A 21,755-nucleotide genomic window follows, 5' to 3' on the forward strand; every position below is an offset into this window, starting at 1 on the left:
TGTTATTTGTGAGCTAATTGCAGCGAAATTACGAAAGAGCTCACAATCACCTTTATGTTCACTCTCTCACAATGACTACATTGTGAATAACAGGCTTGGTAAAGGGAGAGAACTAGAGAAAGACACAGACTATCCACTGAATGATTACTGTGCTAACAGGAAGCTTTAGATCAAACTGATATAAGGAAACTTTAACCACAAACATTACTTACGAATGTCAATCCTTTGCTCAATAGGTAATGGTGATGCCCTGCTTACAAGCTTAGACAGGCACGTTGCTGCTAGAAGCTGAGCATAGGATGTCTGCAAAAGACATGAATAGACATTATTCAAAAATAGGCTAGTTAAAAGCAGGGACAATAAGTCAAAACCTGATAAATAATCAATAAATCAAATTGGTTATCAGGTGTTGGTTATGTTTGTTAAGTGTACCAAAAATTTATAAAAGATGTATTTTAGTAATATCTCTGTTTCGTTATAAATCAAAATAAATTACAATAATAAAGCAGTGGAGAACTAAAAATATCATCCCTTTTGATGGAAATCATTCACTATTCAGTGGAGTTCTTTAGTTTTGAAACCTGTTTTTAAATTACTTCATAATTTAGAACCTTATGATGATTAGTGAGGGTCCAGCCCTGGATCAAAGATAGGTTCAAATGTGTTTCCTCTTTTTATTTCTCTCTGGTTTTGAATGATTTGAAAAACGTACCAAGAACTATACTGTAATTAGCTTGGACTATCAAATCAAAATCAACTCCCCTATCACTTTATCTAGAGGTAACCATGAAATTAAACACCAAAAATGAATCTGAGTGACGATGAGAGAATGGTTTAAACTAACAGACAACAGATAAGCAGTTGAAGGACTTTTTTAATACTTTTTCTTTTCATTGTAGCTAAAAACAAAAACAAGGTGATGTTCAAACACCAGATTATACCACACTGTGTCCCAACATTGCTCTACAGACGACACAACCCCAGATGTTTCCCTTTTTGTCCCCGACATCTCTAATGCAACGTATTGGTAACTCCTACAAAGACCACCTCCACAGGAAAAAAATCCTGGAATCACTTATGAAGCAAAATACGTACAAAAAAAGGGAAAAGCATTTTGCCTTTATTGTACTGACATGGTAATGGCCCAGGACTGAGAAACCTACGTGAGCTTCTACCAGCACAATTAGAATTATGGATAACACATATTTTGGTTACTTACTGTTCCTTGTTCTAATAGAAGCTGGCATTGATGAAGACATTCTGGGCTATCGATAAGCTCCAGGACAACCTTCTCAGCTTGCAGTCGCTGTGCTAGATCCGTTCCTTCATACAGGTGCTTACATAGTACCTCTAGATCTGCCAGGCTCTGTCAGGAAAGAACACAATTGAAACTTCCATGAAGACCACATGAGATTTCTCTAAGTGTTTATAAACCAATATACTACGCCACTAACATGAACTGTTCCTTAAGCTAAGCTTTCCATTTGATTCAAATTGAAATTACCAAATACCACGAGGCTGTGACAAGAAGCCAAAAATAACTCCGCAAATCAAGTTGCCATTTCTTATTCTTTCAGCTACCAAAGTATTTTTAATGTGGTTCAATCCATCTGTTTTTCTGACTATTCAGATGGGAAGTCCATCGCTTTTCTGAAGAGAGAAGAACAGTTTGAGCTATGCTACTTTGAAAACTTCTGGCAAATTTAATTTAAAAGCTGTAATTCCTCAACAAATTGCAACACCTGAAAGAAACCAGCATTGTCTGCATTTGTTGATGCATGTGTCAGTGAAAGAAGGGGCAATTCAGAAGCTACAGAAGAGCTAAAATTCCTCTCCATTTAAAAGCTGAAAAAGTTCTCTTTGTTAAAGCAGGTGAGGAGAGAGGGGCAATATCTCCTGCGTGAGGGATATGATTTATATCTACTAGTCCCTGTCTCACAGGAGAAATGAACCTTTTAAGCATGTTTTGCAATCATTACACAAACACAAGTTTTAGCATCCATCAGATTCCCAAAGCCTATGGAACTCTCATCAAGAACCAGCCACACCATAAGAAGTTACCCAGTAAATAAGTTTTCATTACTTGAGTGTGGCCTACGAAGACGAGGAAAAGAGCACACGCAGTATTTGAGCAGTCTCATTTAAAAGTCTAAGTTCTGTTCACCAGCCCTTACAAAAAGATGATTTGTACTTGAAAGAAAAGATTCAGTTCAGCACAATCTAGCATTACTTATAATGTAGCTCTAACGCCTTTTAAAAATCTAAGACAGCACTAGTGTCTTTGGCAACCAAAGTACATTGGTTTTGTCAATCAAAGCATGTCATTTCCTAGAGACATGCTTCCTATAATAAAAAACACTAATTGTGGTCTTTTTCCTTTGTTGTTGTGGTGCATATGGAGTTCCTGGCTCTGGTCGACTTTTTCTGAATTTCAACAATAATGACATTTTAAGAGTCCCTGATTTTCAGTCAAAAAGTCACAATGCACTTGTTCCTTTGGAGAAATTTTAAGACATTTGCTTCTGGAATGAACAGACCAAACACCTCAAATACCAAGCCCAACAGAGACATGCTTTGTTTCTGTTTTCTCTCCCATGCTAAGAGAGCAGAGGAAAAATAAGGAACAGACTACAATCCCAGTGAGGCAATTTTAAATAAAGCAGGATCCACACCAATTTAGGTGAAAACTAAGACTCATGAAACTCAAGCGTACACATTAGGGAAAATATAATACAACAGAAAAAAACACATAATTGGGGTAAAACATGGGAATAAAGACAGCTAACAAAGATAGTCTTTGGACGTAAATTACAATGCATCTTTCCACAATGGAGTAATTCCAATATAATCTGAGAAGCATCAATCAAATTCTCATCTGGTAACCAGCAAAAGTTAAAGACCCTCCTTTATTTGACCTGAAATTTGACTTACAAGTCTGGACAAACTTCGCAACAAGTTTGAGAAAGTCCAGAATAAAACTGAGATATCAGGCTAGTCACCAAGGTCTAAATCATCTGTATTCTAACTGGCATTAAACAGCAAACCTCTGCAGGACAATGAGGGAAACCCACCATAAATTTTTAAAGCAACGCTGAACAAAACCTAGACAATTATCTTCAGAGAAAAGCTGGTTTCTCAGATATTGAGACTGATGTCCTTCTACACTTTGAAATGCTTTATCTGCACATGTTTGGTCTCAGGAGAACATTGTGACAAAGTTTCTTATTGGTAGGTTTGAGATATGGCCAGAAATTGCTCAGAATTCTCAGACTGACAAAGAAATGGTTGGATGTCCCCTGGATGGTATTTTATGTGTAGTACTGAGGAAACATGCTCATTTCCCTTGATTCAGACAGTGAAATCAACAAAATACAACCTGAAATCAGCAAATACAACTATCTCGTGCATGCTGGCAACTCAGTTCAGCACCAGAGATATCACCCAACTTCATTAAGAAAAAAATAGTTGGAAAAATCAATGAGAAGTCAAAAACTAGCTCTCAATATTATATATGTATTTCAAGAAAACAGAAGATTGTCAGAACCCCTTTTTCCTTGTGAGACGAAACCATGTAAAACTGAGGCGCTCAGATACCTCCTTTACTCAAATCCTTATCAGTGGCTGAAAGGTGAAAGAAAACGATAGTGTCAATGAAGAGGATCTAGCAGTTAGTCGCTGGCTGCTTTGATCCAGGAGCAGACAGAGACCTGTGTAAAAAGTGCCGTTTTTGATAAGAAAGAAGCGTAATTTTTTCTGAGAAACAGATTCACATACTAATGCAAAAGGTGACTGTGATTTTTTTTTTTTTTCTCTTTTCAGCTTCACAATAGTCAATAATAAGCTAAATAAAGTTCTCCAGATACTTCTGGCCCTGCTTCTACAGCTCTGGGAAGTCCCGGCAGCTCTCCTGGGAAAAAGCCAAGGGCCAGAGACGCCAGGGGCTGCTCCGTGGTGACCCACCGGGCAGGCGGCCAAGGAACCAGGCAAACCGGCAGCAAACCAGGTGGGTTTCTGACCAAAGTTTTGCTGACACTGAACATTTCCCACAGACATTTTGATTTTGATCAGCATTTTCTGACTGAAAATGTTCTATTGAGAAAGTTCCCCCGGCTCTGTGCAAGAGCAACAGGACTGGCATAGCTGTTGAAATGCTATGGGGGGGGGGGGGAAGACAAAGTGTGCCACGTGCCCAAGTATTTAAATAAACGCCTAAAATGGTCTCTCGAACATTGCCAAAGCCTTCTGCCACCAATTCAGTGAAACCACAAGGGTCTCCAGATGAATGCTTAACATCTCCGCAAGGATTTTTGGGGGTCTTTTCCCACCCCACCCTTCCTTCGCTGTTTGAGACCCACTTTCAGCGGCTGATGTCCATCTCGGACAAGTCCCGGAGCGGGGCTGCCTCGGCTTTTCAGGGAAGCGTCCAGTGCCCCCGGGAAGAAGCGGCGGCAGGCGGGCAGGTGTGCGCAGCTCCCGCCACAGACCGGAGTCCCGAGCGCACACGCACCACGCAATGGGAAGCATGACAAACCAGCCCCGCAGCGCTGCCGCCCGGCCCCGCCGGCACCTGCACCGCCCGTGCGCCAGCCCCGGAGAGCGACACCGACCACCCACCTGCGCCGTGCGCGGCCACTCTGGCAACCGCCCACCCGAGACCACCACGGCTCTAGGGCTCGCATGGAGCTCGCCCCGCAGCTCCTCGGCGGCTCTGGCCGCTGCGCCAGGGCGAACCGCGGCACCCGCGCTCCCCTCACCGCGCACCTCAGGACCGCCCTCCCCGCGCTCTCCCAAGCCCACCACCCCCCACGGCGGCCCCGTCCCTGCACGGCCCGTTGTCTCGCAACAGCCACCGGTCCCCGCCTGCCCGTGCCGCGCCGGCTGCACTGACCTGGACGCGCAGCGCCATCTTCTCGAGCGGCGCCGGGAGCGGGCCGCGGAGGGGCGGCGCGCCCGGCCGGGGATAGGGGGCAGTGCCGAGCCGCGCCGGCTGCGGGGCGCGGGCGGGGCGGCCGTTGGGGCGGAGCGGCCGTTGGGGCGGAGCGGCCGTTGGGGCGGAGCGGCCGTTGGGGCGGAGCGGCCGTTGGGGCGGAGCGGGGCGGGGCGGCCCGGCCGTTGGGGCGAAGCGGCCGTTGGGGCGGGGCGGAGCGGGGCGGGGCGGGGCGGCCCGGCCGTTGGGGCGGAGCGGCCGTTGGGGCGGAGCGGCCGTTGGGGCGGAGCGGGGCGGGGCGGCCCGGCCGTTGGGGCGGGGCGGAGCGGGGCGGGGCGGGGCGGCCCGGCCGTTGGGGCGGAGCAGCGCGCGCAGAGCCTGGGTGCGTGTCCCGCTCGCGCGGGCGGTGCGCGGCAGCGGTCCCGCCCGGGCCAAGGGCAAGGGCGGGCGCGGGGCGCCGCTGTGCCCGTGGAGCCCCATGCGGGGCGGCTGCAGCACGGCGGCTGCTGTTGTTCCTCTCACGGTGTCAGCGGTGGAGCAGAGGAGTCTCTCCAGGCTGAGAAGACCGTGTGTTTCAGTAGCTTGTAGAATCATTTCGGTTGGAAGAGACCCTCAGGATCATCACGTCCAACCGTAACCGCACTCTAGCACTAAACCATGTCCCTAAGAACCTCGTCTAAATGCCTTTTAAACCCCTCCAGGGATGGTGACTCCACCACCACCCTGGGCAGCCTGTACCAAGGCCTGACAAGTAGCTTGGACCAATGTAGGAAAGTAACTTTTCGGGGGTTTGAATAGCTATTCTTCTTCAGTAAGGGTGAGTGAGGAACTAATGATTCGTCTGCAAAGGGTCTACAGAAGGATGCTTTTCTACAACTCGAAGAAGAACTTTAATTCAAGTATTTGTAAATACATGAGAAGAATTCTCTTTCAGCCCATCTTGAGCATGAGGATTTCCAGCTGCTGTATATCTCTCTAAGTTTGGATGTTAGCGCTGTTAGCTTTGTTAGCTTTTTGGATGTTATCTTTACCTGTAGATGGTTTGTTGCCTGTGCAACAAATGGGTAACCTTCTGATGAATTAACCTTTCCTTTCCAGGAAGATTTTTTTCCTAATATCCAACATTTAAGCGCAGACTTCCAGACTACTTCCTGTAAAGAGATTTTAGACCTGTACAGTAAACCATGAACCATATGTTGACCTGAAGAAAATGGGAACATCAACAGTAACTCCAAAATGTCAGAAAATATTTAACGTTCAAACTTGTTTTCACATGGATCAAAAGACGTGCCATATTCAAATACAAAGCCGCTTGTCATCAACAACTGTGACCACTGTAGAATGAACCAGTCCGTTGCATGCTGAAGCAACATTGTTGGTCAATTAACCAGTTTCTGGCACAGCGCTATTTGTAGTTACTTTTGCTTTCTCTGAGAGACTGCAAATAGTAAGATGTAGACATTAACACCTTGTGAATACATTTAATTTTCCATTTAGCTATAGCTTTATTCAGCATGACTGTAGATAAGGGTAGCAGCAAACAATCATTGGAGCTTAAAGTACCAAGGTCTCATATTTGTTCTGAAACTGTTTGTTTTATTTTCAGGGAATACTGTTCAATTGTCTTGTCTATGGTGCAGATCAGGATTCAATTTCCAAAGGATTTACTCTTGGATAGTGGCAGCACAAACAAAAGGAAAGTTTCCTTGGTGAATGTGGGAGCGTTGGGTCAAACAAACCATGACCATTTATAAAAGTATTCCCATTTTACAGCCAGCAATTCAAAAGTTGCATGCAATTCAATGTAGCATTAATTTCCTATGTTTATAAATCAAGAGTCAATAAACATGGAACAAGCCAGTGTGATGCTGCTCTGTCGGTGCTTCTTAAAAGATCCAAACCAAAGCCTGTGGTGTTGAGGTGTTTTGGGGCCCGGGCAGCAGCGGGGAGTTTGGTTTTGTTTTGCGAAGTGCTGGAAGGTTCCTGAGAGTGGAAAACCCAAGAACGCTGCTGCAATCCAGAGGGCTGAGGAGATGGTGCTCAAATGCTTACAGCTGTATCCAAAGGGACAGATCTTCAGTTTTCCAGAAAGAGCAGAATCTCCCCTCTACAGGTGCCTATAAAGAGGTGGATAAATTAAATACAGAGTAAAGGTCTCAGTTTCCCGTTGATGAGAATCCCATCTTCACTTACCGCTGGCTCAGGTAACAGGTGGAGACTATGACATCAGAATTACCATGGATATTTTACTTCTTAAATTAAAGCACTGCAAAGAGACCCTGTTGCCTGGGTCTCTTTCTGTGAACAGAAGCAAGGAGCACAGAGCCTGTCCCACGGGGTGAGTGGGGAGCACAGGCTCTGCCATGTGCTCAGCTGCACGGCGCAGCCCCATGACTCTCTGAGCCTTATTTAATCAGCAATTGAATCATTTAATCTCTCAAACGCAGCAATTGCATTTCTCTATCCAATTTCCGTCAGCTATAGCCTGATTATTTCAAGGGGAAAAAAATTGGTCTAGCTAAAGAATTAATGAATTCCTAGACTACTAATTCACAAAACTCCAGAGATTTGACACAGCAATAAGAGTGTTAGATTGTGAAACTGCCCCAGACTATGTCAGAGTCCTAGTCCAAAGCACAAAGCCGCATTAAGGAGTGTTTATTTATTTACTTATTTATTTATTATTAAGATGTAATTTATTTAGGAACTTTTGTTGACAAGGAGGGGGGAGTGTCATCGTGACGGTACTTGTGTGACAGGCATCAACAGAAGAAAGTTGTACCGTGACACTGAGACTCGTCCCGTGGAACAGGACAACCAAATTCTTGCTGTGTTCTGTGGATGGTGAATTTAAGAAGGACTTTGGGTCTGGCTCACAAGATACAGTGCTGAGCCCTCCCTGCAGTGTTGACAGACAGCTTCTAGCGTCAGTCTGACGTATTTTCTGCTAGGTGGCGTAAAAGCAACTCCCTGAATTTGTTGGTACTTTGGATTATGTGAATAGATCTGTTGCTACAGTCAATGCATCCATAATGAGATCCATTCATTTGCTGTGCAGCTTAGAGAGGGCTGGATCTTTCCCCATGCCTTTTTTTTTTTTTTTAAATCTATTTGATTTTAAGTGAGCTCATTAAACTATATAAAGAAAACCAGCCATTTCAGTCCCCCCAAGAAAAGAACTATCAAGTGGTCGGGGTATCCGTGGTCCTTCTTTTTTTGTATCGCATCAGGACTTTTCCTAACATGCAGCTGTCTTACTAAAAGGAATGGCTAATAATTTACAACAAATTATTAAATATATAAAAAATACATAACAGAGACAAATGCAATATATTTAATTTGGAATCTTTTGTTCTGGAAAGGTTAAATTTTTTTAAACAGGCATAGTCCATCAGGCCAAACAGTTGCTGTCTGGCTTTGATACGATTCTGATACACATTTTCTCATCCAAGCATTCATTTTGTTCTGGTTTTCATTTGACATTAACAGCAGCAAAAGTCCCAGAAGAATTCTAATTTATTTCTATAGCTAATGATTTCAAGATTATTTTCTATGCCACGTACTAGTCTATGCCAGTATATATTGCCACAATTTAGTGATTGGTTTAGTAATCTGTTCGTTTACAATGCAGGTCACAATTCATCTCTAATTTAAAAAGCCCACTTAAAAACCAATCAACCAAACAAAAACAACAGTGATTTCTACCAGACAATATTATGTTTGAATTAATATATAGTGGATAACCCGAAAAAAGATTAGACATATCACCAAGGCAGCAAATAACAAAATCAGTAGTTAAAGGTGAAGCCATTTGATACTCCTAATTAAAACTAATTAATCTTTTCAATGACACAGTGGCATGTTTTCTACCCCTATGCTGACAATGCTCTGGGAAGTCTGAAACAAAATTAATTATTCTTTGATTGTTTGCTATGTGGACAAAGATCTATAACGCCTCAGGGCAAACACAGTCTATAGCAAATCTCTTAATGTAATTCAAATTGAAAGGAAAAATCTGCCTAATGTCACAAAAGCACAAAACAGCACAACATTAAAGGAGGAGTTTGTGATGCACTGTATATACATAAAAAAAAATCTAGGCAGTATGTGTAGTCATATAGTGAAATTGCCCTTAAAACTTCCTTAACACCATTAATTTAACTTGGAGTTACCTCAGTGTGCACAGTAATCACTGCATATATATGTGCTTTGGATAAAGAAGACTGCAAATACTGTGGCTTTACATTCTGATACCTGAACTTTTGCTTCTTTAGTCATTAGCGGCGTTCAGTAATTCACTGCTATTCATCTGTCCCCAGCCCATGGCAACCATTAGGTGTAACTGCCTCCCGAAAGTGGTTTTCATAGCTTAGTATCCTTCATTGCCCATTAATGCAGAGCCAGCCTTTATGTCTTTAGTTAAAAGCAACTGGAGAAATTTTTCTGTGTGCTCGCTTTACACTTTGAAGTGTTCTGTTTAAATTGTGTTCAGGCTGATCAAGAAGTGGTTGAGACAATTTGAGAGATGTGCACACATTCTGGTGGTTTTCAGAAAAAAATGATGCTTGTTTTCTGTTTGCAATTTCCAAAAGTGTGGTGATGCCAAATGCGCTTTACTTGGACATAGTATAGATGTGTAGGAGCAAGTCTTGGACAGGCCCTGTTGTGCAGATCTCTGTGTTTGAAGGGCTACAGAACAGCTGCTGCCTTTAGATTGCAGTGATTCTCACCAAAAATGATGCTGTTCAGAGTAAAAATAATGATCCCAAATCTGAAACTGTTGCCTAGGCTGGAGGGAAGGAGCGGACACTGTTAAGAGTACTGCTAGAACTGTCACAAAAAGAAGCTGAAAGGTATGCGGCTCTGCTTGCCTGCACGAGAAATCTTTTTGAGTATTGTTAGTAAAACAATTGAGTATTGTTAGTAAAACAGCACTTATGCTTTAGACTGTGATTGCTTCATGTATCTGTTAAAAGTAAACAACTCCCCAAAAGACAGATAATTGACCCTTGATGAGACTAACCATGGAAAATTGCAAATGAGATGGAAAATCTTGCTGAAATTTATGAGAAAATATGAACTAAGGGATTAAAGGCTCTTTTGCAACCTTCATACTTAGGCTTGTTGCCATGTGAACAATCTCTTGATATTTCTTAGTACATTATAGAAAAAAGGAAATTGATCCAAGGTACAAATTTTCTTTAACTATGGACATTTTTGGTAGACAAATTAGAATGCTTGAAGGAAATTATCATTTACATTTAAAAAAATGAATATAAGATTTGATCCCTCCAGTATACTTAGTAGACAGGTGCATGTTTAAGAATTTTATTTAACAGTCTAAATGTGTGAATTTACAACTGTTCTCATGTCTGGTAAGTAGCATGATACACTTCAGCCAAAGCTGAGTTTCAGGAAGACGGATACATAAATGAATGTGCGTGTTATCAGAGGAGCCATTTACAGCATCGAGACTACTCGTATGTAACAGAGTGTGAAAGGTATCGGATAACAGTTGTGTAAAAATTATTATTCTGAGATGTTTCAATTTTCATAGTCCCCGGATTCATATTCTTCCTCATCTTCATCATCAGAATGGTCATAATATTCCCCATATTCGATACTGTAGCTTGCACTTCTGCTGCCATCGGTAAATGCAAAACCAGATGAGTCTGCAAGACATGATTGAATCCAGATTAAATTAGTTGTAGGCGGGAATGAAGAGGAAAGTACGGGTTTGCATCTGCATAGCAAGCTCAGTGTTTCTGAATCCTCATTAAATCATCTATTAAAAGGAGAGGGTTTTTATCTGGTGACTTGACCTCCTACCATTAAAGCTCATGGTAAATGAGAAAATTCCTGTATCGTTCACATTTATGATGTTGAAAACACATTTAATTCCTAATACTAGTAAACTATGAGTTCAGTCCTCTGCAGATCCTATGCACCTGAAAATATGACCAAAGCCCCACTTGCTGAAGCAAAGCCAATGACAAACTAGACCAGTGACAAACCCCTAGACCAGGAGGCAAACACAAGACAACACATCTTTATCCTTCCTCCCCGGAGGAACAAGGGCGTTATTCTGCAGCACTGGGCCCAATGCAAAACAATAGTAAACTATTAGATCTTTCTAAACACTCTCATTAAGGAGCAACAACTGTTTCCTTCCTAACTTTTTGAAAAATAAACAGCTAAGCAGAACTTTCATGACTTAAAGGCTCCCTCAGGTACAGCTGCTGCTGTTCGGGGGGCAGAGCTCCTCCTAACATCAAAGGGCATCTGTAGGATAAGGATAGTGGAATAAGTGTCTCAGTTGTGTGGCTGGGATCCACAGCTTTCTGTTTTCTGGAAGCCGGTATAATTTGCAGCAAAATATTACAATTTTAACATGTAAGTTTGTTTGTTTGGTTGGTTGTTTTCCCAGAATTCACAAGCATTTCAGGCTTTTAAATACTTAGGACTGAATCTCCTATTAGGGGATAAAACAAAGGAAATGCACACAGAAATGTTAAAGTATGGACATCTTTAGGCAATGTTTCACATCCTTCATTTGCATTCTGACAAAGCCGCCCTTTGCAGCCTGCTTATATGCATTTTTATGTTCTTCACATCCAATTAAAAAGAACCAACCCAAACCTTCAATGACTTTCAATCTTGCAGAGGCGTAGGTCGCACCATGCTTATTTTTGGTGTGGCAGATGTAAACACCTTCATCTGATTTTTTGAGGCCTTGAATCTGCAGCCAGCCTGTCACACCGTACTTCTGAGGCCCACCTCGTGCCTTTGGGAAGAGAAAGAAACAGCTGAAACTAGCGAGCTAGGAGATACCATAATATCTCTCAAAATAATTGTGGATGGGTTAAACGTTTGTGGCAGAATGCAAACCCCCCTTTCTCCGCCCCCTCCTTCAGTATGAAGGGAGTAGGCACATCTCCCTCTCTCTGCTACTTGAGGCTGACAGCTTCTTTTGTTTGGCCCAGAGCACCCTGGCCAGGGCCATTAGGAGAAGGGATTGCCAAGGCGCCAGTGAGCCGCTGGGCACCTGTGACCAGTGTGGGGGATATTTGGAGGCTTCAGGGGCACCCCACACACGGTGTGGGGGTGCAGAGAAGCTTCTAGAATGCCTACAGTCTGGTCTGATCAGCCAATAAAAACGGGACTCTCGTCGAGACTGGGCCCATTGTCACCGGTCGCTCGGAGCGCGAGCTGAAGATGCTGCCACTGAGAGCCCCCCTCCCCGGGATGGAGACCCCGCTTGCCTTGCCGCCACGGGTGTGAGTAAAACCCCTCGCAGGATTGCGAGTATATTTATCCTTTCCGTGCACATTTGCACGTGTAACTTCCCGTGCTTAATACAAGCACGTATAAAATTATTTCCTCGCACAATCGTGAGTGTAACTTTATATTCCGTGCACATTTGCACACGTACTTTAAATTATTTCCTCGCACAATCACGAGTGTAACTTTTTTCCGTGCACATTTGCACGCGTACTTTAAATTATTTCCTCGCACAATCGCGAGTGTATTTTCCTCCCGTGCTTCCACATAAGCACGTGTAGTATTCCGTGCACATTTGCACGTGTAAGTAAATTAACCCTCGCAGGATTGCGAGTGTATTATAAATTTACCCTCGCGGAATCGCGAGCGTACGCTTTACCTGTATCTCTTTAAGAATAACCCCACACCGTGTTCATGCAGTGTGTACTCCTCTGGGACTCGGGGGCGGTTCCGGCATTGTTTTGCGTGAAGCCACGTGCACGCACTCTGTGGATCTCCTGTTGTACTAGTTGCTGCCCCTTAATAATTTTCCTCAACTGATACCCGAACCTATATTTAAGTCTCTTTTGGAGTGCTAAAACCCTGTTTCTCACCGGTTTAATAAAAGTTGTTTTGGACCCTGTTGTCCCTTAAATTAGCCTCGGGGTGCCTCCGTGACAACGTTGTTCCAACTTTTGCTTTTTGGTGACTGCCACCATGCTTTGATTCTGTTTGTTTCTACTTCCACACTTTTGTGACAGGCAGTTTCAACTTACTCAGGCTAAAGCCTCTTAAAGGGCTGAGTTTTCTTTTCCAAACAAATAAAACCATTCACAAATGTTCACAGAGATGCTCTCATGCTGAGTCTATTGACAAGATCAGTCAGCAGGGTTCGGTTTAGTCTCTGAGGTGACCAGCATTTGGATGGCGCTCCTCACATGTTTTTTTCTGAGCAACTTTTCAATTCACTAATGGCACTTGTGTTTGTGCTGCCTCTGGAAACATTTCTAAATAATTTAGACTTTGGTACTTTAATTAGTTTTCTCTGTGCTTTGTCTATCTACCTTTTTGTTCAGGTTATGCCCCGTATCCACTGAATCTTCTCATTTTGGGGCTGTGTATCCAGACAACTAGATTTTACATGGATTCCTCTGCGTTCTCTCTTTACATTCTTTGTCCTTGGGACAAGACACGCAGATGCAGGCTTCAGCCTTACTGAAGTCTGCCTGTACATCTGGCTTTATTAGCTCATCTCCCCAGAATGTTATTTCCATTTTAAACAGAGTTTTGATTTATTTAATTCTAGCTCAAACTTTCAGGCTGTTTCTATATTTGCTGGAGTCCATACTAATGCCTTCCTCCTCTTTCCCCTCAGGTTGAAACACAGTGTCCTCCATGTAATAAGCAAGTTTCTTTGCTTTTCTTTTGAACCTCTCGGGGACTGACCCCAAATGGCAGTTCTTCATAAACAGCGCCTTGCAAAGGAGAAGTTTAGATACCTGCCAGAACTGTGCTTTGGCATCAAGAGCAGAAAAATAGTTGCCAACAGGCATCCTTCCCAGAAGGCATCTTCTTTTAGCCAGTAGCCAAAACAGTTCCGTTTAATATGTTCATTCATTTTGTTTTCCAGAGTCATACCTACATAAAGAGAATCTTCCGTCTTTTGTTGCTCTGAAGCGGGCCGGATGGTACCGTCCCTGTTATTTCTTCTGCTTGGACTGCCAAAATAATGATCCTTGCACTGACTGAAATCAGAATTTTTTATGTAGTCAGAAGGCCCCTATTGGAAATCTATTTATTACAACAGTAGTGTATCCCATAGGGGGAATTCTCTGATTAATCCTGCTACTCCTCATCCCAAACTGTATGACACATGGAGAACTCGGGTTTTACCTGTACTGAGATGTGGGTGTCATCTCCTGGCAGAAACATTTTATTCCCCTTTTTTTTCCATTCGAGGTGAGGCATAGGATAGGCTGACACCTCACAGCCAAAAATGACATCGTTGCCTGTGAAATTCTGGACGTCCTGAGGTGGCATAGAAATAACAGGAGCTGCGAAGAACCAACGCAACGGCGTTTTAGAAGACAGTGAGCAAAAGGCAGCACAAACGCATAGAACGTGTTACATGATAAAACCAGTTTGCCTTTTGCCATCTGACAAGTTATGAAGAGCTGCAGGATTCCAAGTGGCTTTTAAAGCTCAGAACACTTTATGTCCCATCAAAGGGTAAACAGGCTTTTTAAAAACACTTATTTCAGAGGATGTGTCTTTGCCTCCCCTTGCACATGATCATGAAACTTATGCTGAAATTGAAAGTTTAATTTGTGTCCTGTGAGCTGTCATTGTGAGCAAGACTCAAAGCCCACCAGCCTGCCAGCCACTACTCGACTAGACCTTCAGAGGAGAGTATAAGAAACTCCATAGCAGATAATCACAGAATAACTTGATTGTATGTGGTAGCTCTTAATTTTTCTTACATTTTGCTTAGCTTAAAAGCTAAAATACTGAGATTGCTAACTTGTCAACATTTGTTTTCTGAGCACGTCATTGCTTTGCACTTGTTAAAATCTTGTCTCCCTCTGTTACTCATGGAAGTCACTGCAGCAAGTTGCAGAATAACAGCATTAATGCATTTCACAACCATCCTGAATTCCTGTGAATTTCATCTGATCTTGTTAAGAGACAAGTAATAAAAGTTATTCAAATCCCATTATTTTTATAAGGGTTTATGTTATGTTTATTATAATTATTCAATTTCCACTTACTTGTTTCTTATTGTTCTCTTACCCTCATCCCCCTCCACTGTTTGTTTATTGCCTCTGAATTATCCTCTCCCACTTTTTCCCAAAGAAAAAGCTGACATGAACCACGAGAGGGAGCCAGTCCAGGGATTTGAAGACATTCTAAAAAGAAACTATCACCTCATACATTCGTACAGGACTTAAATGCATAGCCCTCTGTAAGCATGTATGAACATACTGAATGTTAACAGGAGATTATGATCTTCAGCAGCAGAGAGCAAAATAACATTTGCTGTTATCACAGCTCACCTATTTTGGAGATCTCTGCTTTTTTTCCTCATCTAGTTGTCCTCAGTGAGAAAAGTTTTTCTGTTTAAAGTCTGTTTTCTTTCTATTTCCATACCAGTGTTTAAAAATGAATGCATCTTCCAGGCCATTAGACTTCTATTTAATTATTACTTTTGTTTTTGTACAGATCCCTGATGCTTGGAAATAGAAACTTATAGTAAATAATTAATACATTTGCACTTGCAATATTTGAGTCAGCGTGCAGGTACAGCATTTGTGCTTCAGCATTTCCAATTGTTCCAGGGTTTCAAGCAAAGTTTCTAACACCTTTGTCTGGTTTTCAGTATTTATATCTTTGCAGAAAATACAAAACCCATACTGATTAAAATTAATTGCAAACAGATTATACAGCAGAACATCCATTTCCCCACTTACGAATGCCTCATTAAACATTTCTGGTACACTTCAAAAGTAAGATTTTCAAACTCTGAAAGATTTTAAACCTTTAAATGCTTCTTCTTTCATGAGAACTGTACATTAGGAATCTGTAAATGATTTCTAAAATCATTTATTCAAATAAGCATTAAGTGAATATCTTAGATTAGAAATTTTTTGCCTATGAACTTATAGGGTCTGATATTAAAACACACTTTAGAATATTAAAACTCATTGCAACCACACTCATTTTAATGATACATCCACTGTAGTTAAGCTTAAAGCATAAAACAGGAAACCAAACGTCTCCATTGACTCACATGAGTTCCTTACATTATTCCTGTAGAGAGACGGCCTGAAAAGCTTTTTTCACCAGGCAGATGTTGAGCGGTCAGAACTTTTGTCCTGGTGCCAACGCAGGTGTCCTGCGGACACAGGGACAACGCTGAAGTGTTGCCGAGAGCGGGGTCCCTGCGTGTGGCAGCAGCCTGGCAAGGGGCTGAGTTACAAACCTACATTATCGCTGCTCACGTATGAGAAATTTGTCTTGTACTCTACACCGTACACCAAGCCGGATTCCACCGTTAGCCGTAAGGAGAATCCAGGCACCAGCTCAGAAATGCCAGGATGTGCTCCGAGTCCCGCCCGGCTGATACGCTCACAGAGGTAGTTAAGGCTTTGCTGGACCAGGGCTGACCAGCACTGGCCTCTCGCGGGATCCAGCTCACGGCAAGCAGGAAGAACCACAGTTTGCTCTAACCAAACCGCCTTTTCTGAATCTGAACAGACAATAAATACTTGCCTTACCTACTCAAAATATGTGTCTCACACCACCATTTTGCTGTACTTTACAGGAGAAAATTGACATTATGTTATATCATTTTAACAGAAATTTACAAACTTCCTTTTTGAGTGTTTCAGATTTTGTGTTCAGCCAAATTCTCCCATGCATATCTGTGTGTACGTTTTATTGCACAGATCTTTGCTGTTACGATAACTTGTCTGTGTGTACGTTTTATTGCACAGATCTTTGCTGTTACGATAACCTGTCTGTGTGCATGTTTTATTGCACAGATCTTTGCTGTTACGATAACCTGTCTGTGTGCATGTTTTATTGCACAGATCTTTGCTGTTACGATAACCTGTCTGTGTGCATGTTTTATTGCACAGATCTTTGCTGTTATGATAACCTGTCGTTTTGATTTCTGGAGTGGTTAAATTTTTCTTGATAGCTATACAAAGCATTCTGATGTTGAAGTGTCTAGAGCTGAGTGTGCAGTAGTTTCCCCTTTCCTTTTACAGTCCTTGTGTGCTACAGAAGACATATATCAGAAGCCACGAAAAGTCAAAATGCTGCTTCACCTTTCACAATCAGCGTTAACCCAATATCACTCCAGACTACTGAATTGGATAATATGATATTTTTTGCTTCTTAACTCCTAGTAACTTTTGCTAATCTATGTCTGATTTGATGAACATGGTAGAAAATTTTGTGGCTTCTTTGTTTGGGTTTTTTGCGCTAAAATTTACATTTAAAATAAATTACGTGACGCAACTGAATATAAAGAGAATCACTGCTAGATGGTTATGTTATTTTGTTAAATCAGCTGCTAGAAAGGTTTGAATGTGAATAGGGATGGATTAAGTGCGGAGAATCTGTATATAATCAATGTACTTAGTAACCCTGGTGAATTATTAGATAAACTGATCAAAACTAGCTTTCAGGAAAAGAAGGGTTTTTTTCAGTATTTCTGTAGGGATCTAGGCCTTTTTCTTCCCCTTTTTCTGGTGACAGACAAAAGATAAAAGGCTCTGCTCTTCTGATGAAAGGACTTGATTGTTATTTATTTATTCATTGGTTGCTGTGTACAATTAATCCATTTGGCATCAACAGGAAACAGCAGATGCTTTGAAGGAGAAACAACAAAACAAAGCACATGGAGTTGAGTGAAGGTTATATTTATAGCTTGGTACCAAAACCCACAGTGTTCAGTGTTTGTTTCTCATGCAAATGGGAGTGAGCAGCAAGCGGGTGCAGGTTGCTGCTCCAGGAGCCAGGCTCCCTCTTGCCTTTTGTCACCAGCTGCAGCCACGAAAAACCCATCTGAATTCGCGGTGCACGTTCACATGCCCACGGTGCCGCTTCGGATCACCACGGCGGCAAGTCCTGGTAGACTCTTATTTTTCTTAACTAAACTCTGCACAGCACTGACGCGGCTGTGAACTCTCCTCCAGGTTTCCTTGCAATTCAGTAAGCAGAGTAACGGGAGGAAATTTCTCAGCATTGCTGGAGAGAGGGTGCAGTTTGTGGGGGCGCAGGGCAGCAGTGGGAAGGCGCTGAGCTCATGGTTCCTGTTTGATGAGCTCTCGTGTTCCCCAGGGTGATTGTGAGGCCTGGTGGATGGCAACACCAGCAATTAAAAGTGATAGTGCTTCCAAATTAAAGTGTTTTGTACGTGGCCAGTTCTGTTTAATTAATTAGAGCAGACTGTTGGCTTTCAGCCCGTGTGCCTGAACAGCTACTTCTGCTGCAAAGTCAGTTGCTACTGGAGTGGCACTTCTAACTGAAATCTTCCTGGGGCGGTTATGCTGCAAGAACCAGTGCTATTTTAATCCCAGATAAGAACACCTATCCGATGGCCAGCAGGCTTTCAGTCATACTCTGGACTGGTACGTATTGAGTTTCCTGAATGTCTCTTTACTGACAAGCCTCATTTCCCAGCTTAATACCCTAATGACAAATAAGAGATTCTTTAATGGATGTATCTTGCAACTAAAGAAAGGCGAAAGAAGTCTGCTCTTAGCTGTTCATCACTTTTCCTTTTAAGTATTCAATATCCAGTGTTCATTCAACATAAAAGCACAGCATACAGTCTAAATTGGAGGCACCAGATTACGAGCAAGCGGTGGGTAAAATGTACCCAAGTTACTCTCATATACGGACTTTGCCAGAGATGCAGTTTTGGATTTTGGATTCCCAGGACTGTGACCCATTTGTGACCCACAGACCTCTTCTACTCAGTTCATTTGAGAAAATATTTCATTAACTTTAAAAGAAAAAAAAAAAATCTCATTCAGGAAACAAAAGCCTGTTCATTTTTCCCTTTTCACTTTATATTCATGTGACTTAAGTGAAAGGTGCCCAGGAGTAAAGACTTGTAATAATGTGAAGAATGAGAACAGCATATAAGCAGGAGGCAGGATTCCTTTGTACAACCCAGCTAAGAATCCTTCCACTAACAGTCATTGCTTTTATGGAAATTAGTTCAGCTTGATTTTGTTCTAATTTTAGATTTCCATTTAATAAGTTATTAATACTTAGATTTTATTATTCCAAAATGTGATTAATTTGGACTTTTTTTTTTTTTAAAGAACAGATCTGTTAATTAAGCCCTATCTTCTTGTATTGCCTCTGCTTTGCTGATGATCCACATACAGGTGGATACACACATGCAAACATACATACATACATATGTATGTGTGTAAATGTATGATGAGACCTGCCTTGCTATCACCACGTTAATATCAAGTCAGCGTTCATGTAAGTTATTTGTCCAGTCATCCCAGCCTATCCTATTCACCTACTCCCAACTACACATACAACTTTCGTAGAAAATATCTCATACTCGCTTTATTCAGAGCAGAGCTAGTCTGAAAGTCTATAGCTTATTAGTCATTATGTGATTTAAATCCACTAGTCTAGTATAGAGGTTTATAACATAGAAGATTAAGTACCAGCTGCTAAATGGCATGTTTAATACAAAGTAGTATTATAGCAAAACGATGACAATTTAAACAAAAATGCAGTATTAGTTCATTAGAGTAGAGCATCTAGTAACACATCTAAAAATAAGAATCAGATTTTTTTCAGTTTGAAAGCACCTCTGTGCATATTACCTGATTCACACGGTCCTTTATGTTTCATGCTGGTATTTCTTTTCGTAGCATAAGCCTTGTTGAACTGACAGATGTTCTCGTAGGTTTTCCCTTCAGGTCCACAGACGCTCTCTTGAGACTTGCACACACACTGGGGTTCAGGGACTTCCCCAAACCTTGTTTCGTCAGCATCCAGCCTGCACTCCAGGTTGTCCCCACACTGCCCGTAAAAATGATTGCCCTGGTCCAGGTCGCAGATCTGACCTTCTGCGTTTCCACATTCACGACAGCAGCCACAACGGTCCAAAACAGTCCCGGCTGGACAGTCTTTCGGCTCAGAGCAAAGTGCTAAATCACATTTTCCACAACTATCTCCTTCCCGTAACAGCCTCCACCAGCCTCGGTGGTACAAAGCAGGGAAACTCTGAGAAACCTGCACCAATAGTACCAGCACTGCTGTAGCCATCGGGTGCTTCATCTTGAGAATGTAACGAACAAGCAGAAAAGGTCCTTGGAGTAAAGCCAGGGCGGGGGGAAAAAGAGCCAGCTACTGGGAGAAAAACATCACAATCCTTTTTTGTTTTAGACTATAAATTCTACTGCAAACACAGGCTTTTAAAAGAAATTAGCGTCAGATTCCTAATCTGGAACTGATAATAAAAATGCATACGAACCCACTGGCTTTTCTTTAATGCAGTTTGGAATGTGAGTATTGCTTGCCCAGAAACCAAACTGCCCCTTCTGACAGCTGGGTTGAAGCTCTCTGAAAAGCTGTTTGCTCCGTGTCTCCTTCAGCCAAATTTGCAAAGCATTGCTCTACTGAAACAACATTAAATTGCAGCTATTGAAGAAAGGAGAACAGCCTAAATTAGTGTAAAATGAAGAAATTAACTGCTACGAGCTCCCTCCCAACCCCATCAGTTGAAAAAGATGGTCACAAAAAATATAACCGTGGGTACAAAGTAGCACCCAAGATGGCAGTACCATGGAGCCTGGAACAAGGTTTAACACTAAATTTCATCTATTAATCATCACAGCTAGGGGGTTGTGAGTGAACAATTTACTTACAGGCTCTTTACAAGCAAGGGACTATCCAAGACAGCTGGAATTGGCTTTAAACTCTTGCATTTAAGATGAGAGGTGCCTGGACCCATTAAAGAACCCATTGTTCTCTCTACATTTAGCTTATTTTCAGTGTTTACTGGCATCTCTAGTTGGCAACCCAAAATAACATGGTCCATGTTTAGCACCAAAGTACAACAAACACGTGCAAGCCACCGCAGCACCTTCAGACACAGCAGAAGGAGGTTTTGCTGAAGCATTAGATACATCGCTTGTCTTTTCCTAGTGCTTTTCTGTCTCTGTTTCTGAAGATGTGCTTACACCATGAGTTGTGAAGGAGTATGAAAGAGGTAACTCTGATTTCTTTTCCCACTTCCGTGCATAAATTTGGGACAGGGTCATTTCTCGCCAGGTCTTGCCCGTTTCTTTGTACATCTCAGTATTTAGGCATGCTCCCTATCGTCCTACTTCAGAGCAGAAAACCCTTGCAATGCTGAGGAGATTTCTTGTCTATAGACCGTCAGCTGCTGTTTCTACTGCTCGAGCCACGTGCAGCTCAGCAGAGATGCATCTCGCTCTCTGTTGGAGACAGAAGTGAAGCCATGGTGGAATTACAGACCCTGCAATACGGCTCAATAGTGTGGGTCAGGGATCACCACTCCTATGAATGAAACAGCTTTGTTAGTTTGTTAGCTTAAAATAACTCTATGTGCATCGCATTTTTGAGACATCTGTATAGGACACTTTTCAAAGCCAGCCTAGAGAGACCTCCAGGGCCCTGCTTATTTCCATCTGACGGCTGGCCTAATTCGCATTCCGTAATGCATGTTTCTGCTTTGAACACAGAATCAGACTGTAAAGGAGTAAATTATGTGTGTAATTGATGCTTTTAACATTGAGAATCAGAAAAAAAAATAACCACTGAATTTAATGGGAAATTGATTTCTTGTCTCATCATCTTATTCTGTTTAATGTGTTTTATTTCACACTTCCCCATCAAATTCTAATTGGACATTTAGTTTTGCATTATAGGGTCTACTTATCACTGTCTATTTTATTATTTGTGCCTGCTGCTGTAGGGGATGAGAATCTAGAGGCCAAGGTTTTGCTAAGGCTCATATAAAGTAAAAAAAAAGTATTTATAGTGATAAAGCCATATATGC

At 42.1% G+C, this 21,755-nt stretch overlaps 2 protein-coding genes across 4 annotated transcripts in view; both read right to left on the bottom strand.

Annotated features, from left to right (window-relative positions):
* RANBP17 (RAN binding protein 17) overlaps positions 1 to 4,994 on the bottom strand; it is a 149,503-nt gene extending 144,509 nt beyond the window's left edge. For all 3 annotated transcript variants that reach the window (XR_011741396.1, XM_071814818.1, XM_065849006.2), the window contains exons 1-3: positions 4,889 to 4,994; positions 1,220 to 1,366; positions 213 to 303 (exon numbers count right to left, since the gene is read on the bottom strand). Coding sequence is in view for 2 of the 3 variants with exons in the window: in XM_071814818.1 (XP_071670919.1) it covers positions 213 to 303; positions 1,220 to 1,366; positions 4,889 to 4,906 (256 nt within the window). In the remaining variant the exon portion in view is untranslated. The remainder of the gene's footprint in view (positions 1 to 212; positions 304 to 1,219; positions 1,367 to 4,888) is intronic.
* A 3,251-nt stretch (positions 4,995 to 8,245) lies between these two features.
* On the bottom strand, positions 8,246 to 20,271 carry LOC136107938 (kazal-type serine protease inhibitor domain-containing protein 1-like). Its single transcript, XM_065849354.2, has 4 exons — positions 19,552 to 20,271; positions 14,081 to 14,241; positions 11,567 to 11,711; positions 8,246 to 10,599 (listed from the first exon to the last, which is right to left on the bottom strand). The coding sequence occupies exons 1-4, from the start codon at positions 20,006 to 20,008 to the stop codon at positions 10,472 to 10,474; spliced, it is 891 nt and encodes a 296-aa protein (XP_065705426.1). The 5' UTR covers positions 20,009 to 20,271; the 3' UTR covers positions 8,246 to 10,471.
* Between the last annotated feature and the right edge of the window lie 1,484 nt (positions 20,272 to 21,755).

The sequence above is a fragment of the Patagioenas fasciata genome, chromosome 14 (assembly GCF_037038585.1).
Source record: "Patagioenas fasciata isolate bPatFas1 chromosome 14, bPatFas1.hap1, whole genome shotgun sequence".
Lineage (NCBI taxonomy): Eukaryota > Metazoa > Chordata > Aves > Columbiformes > Columbidae > Patagioenas > Patagioenas fasciata.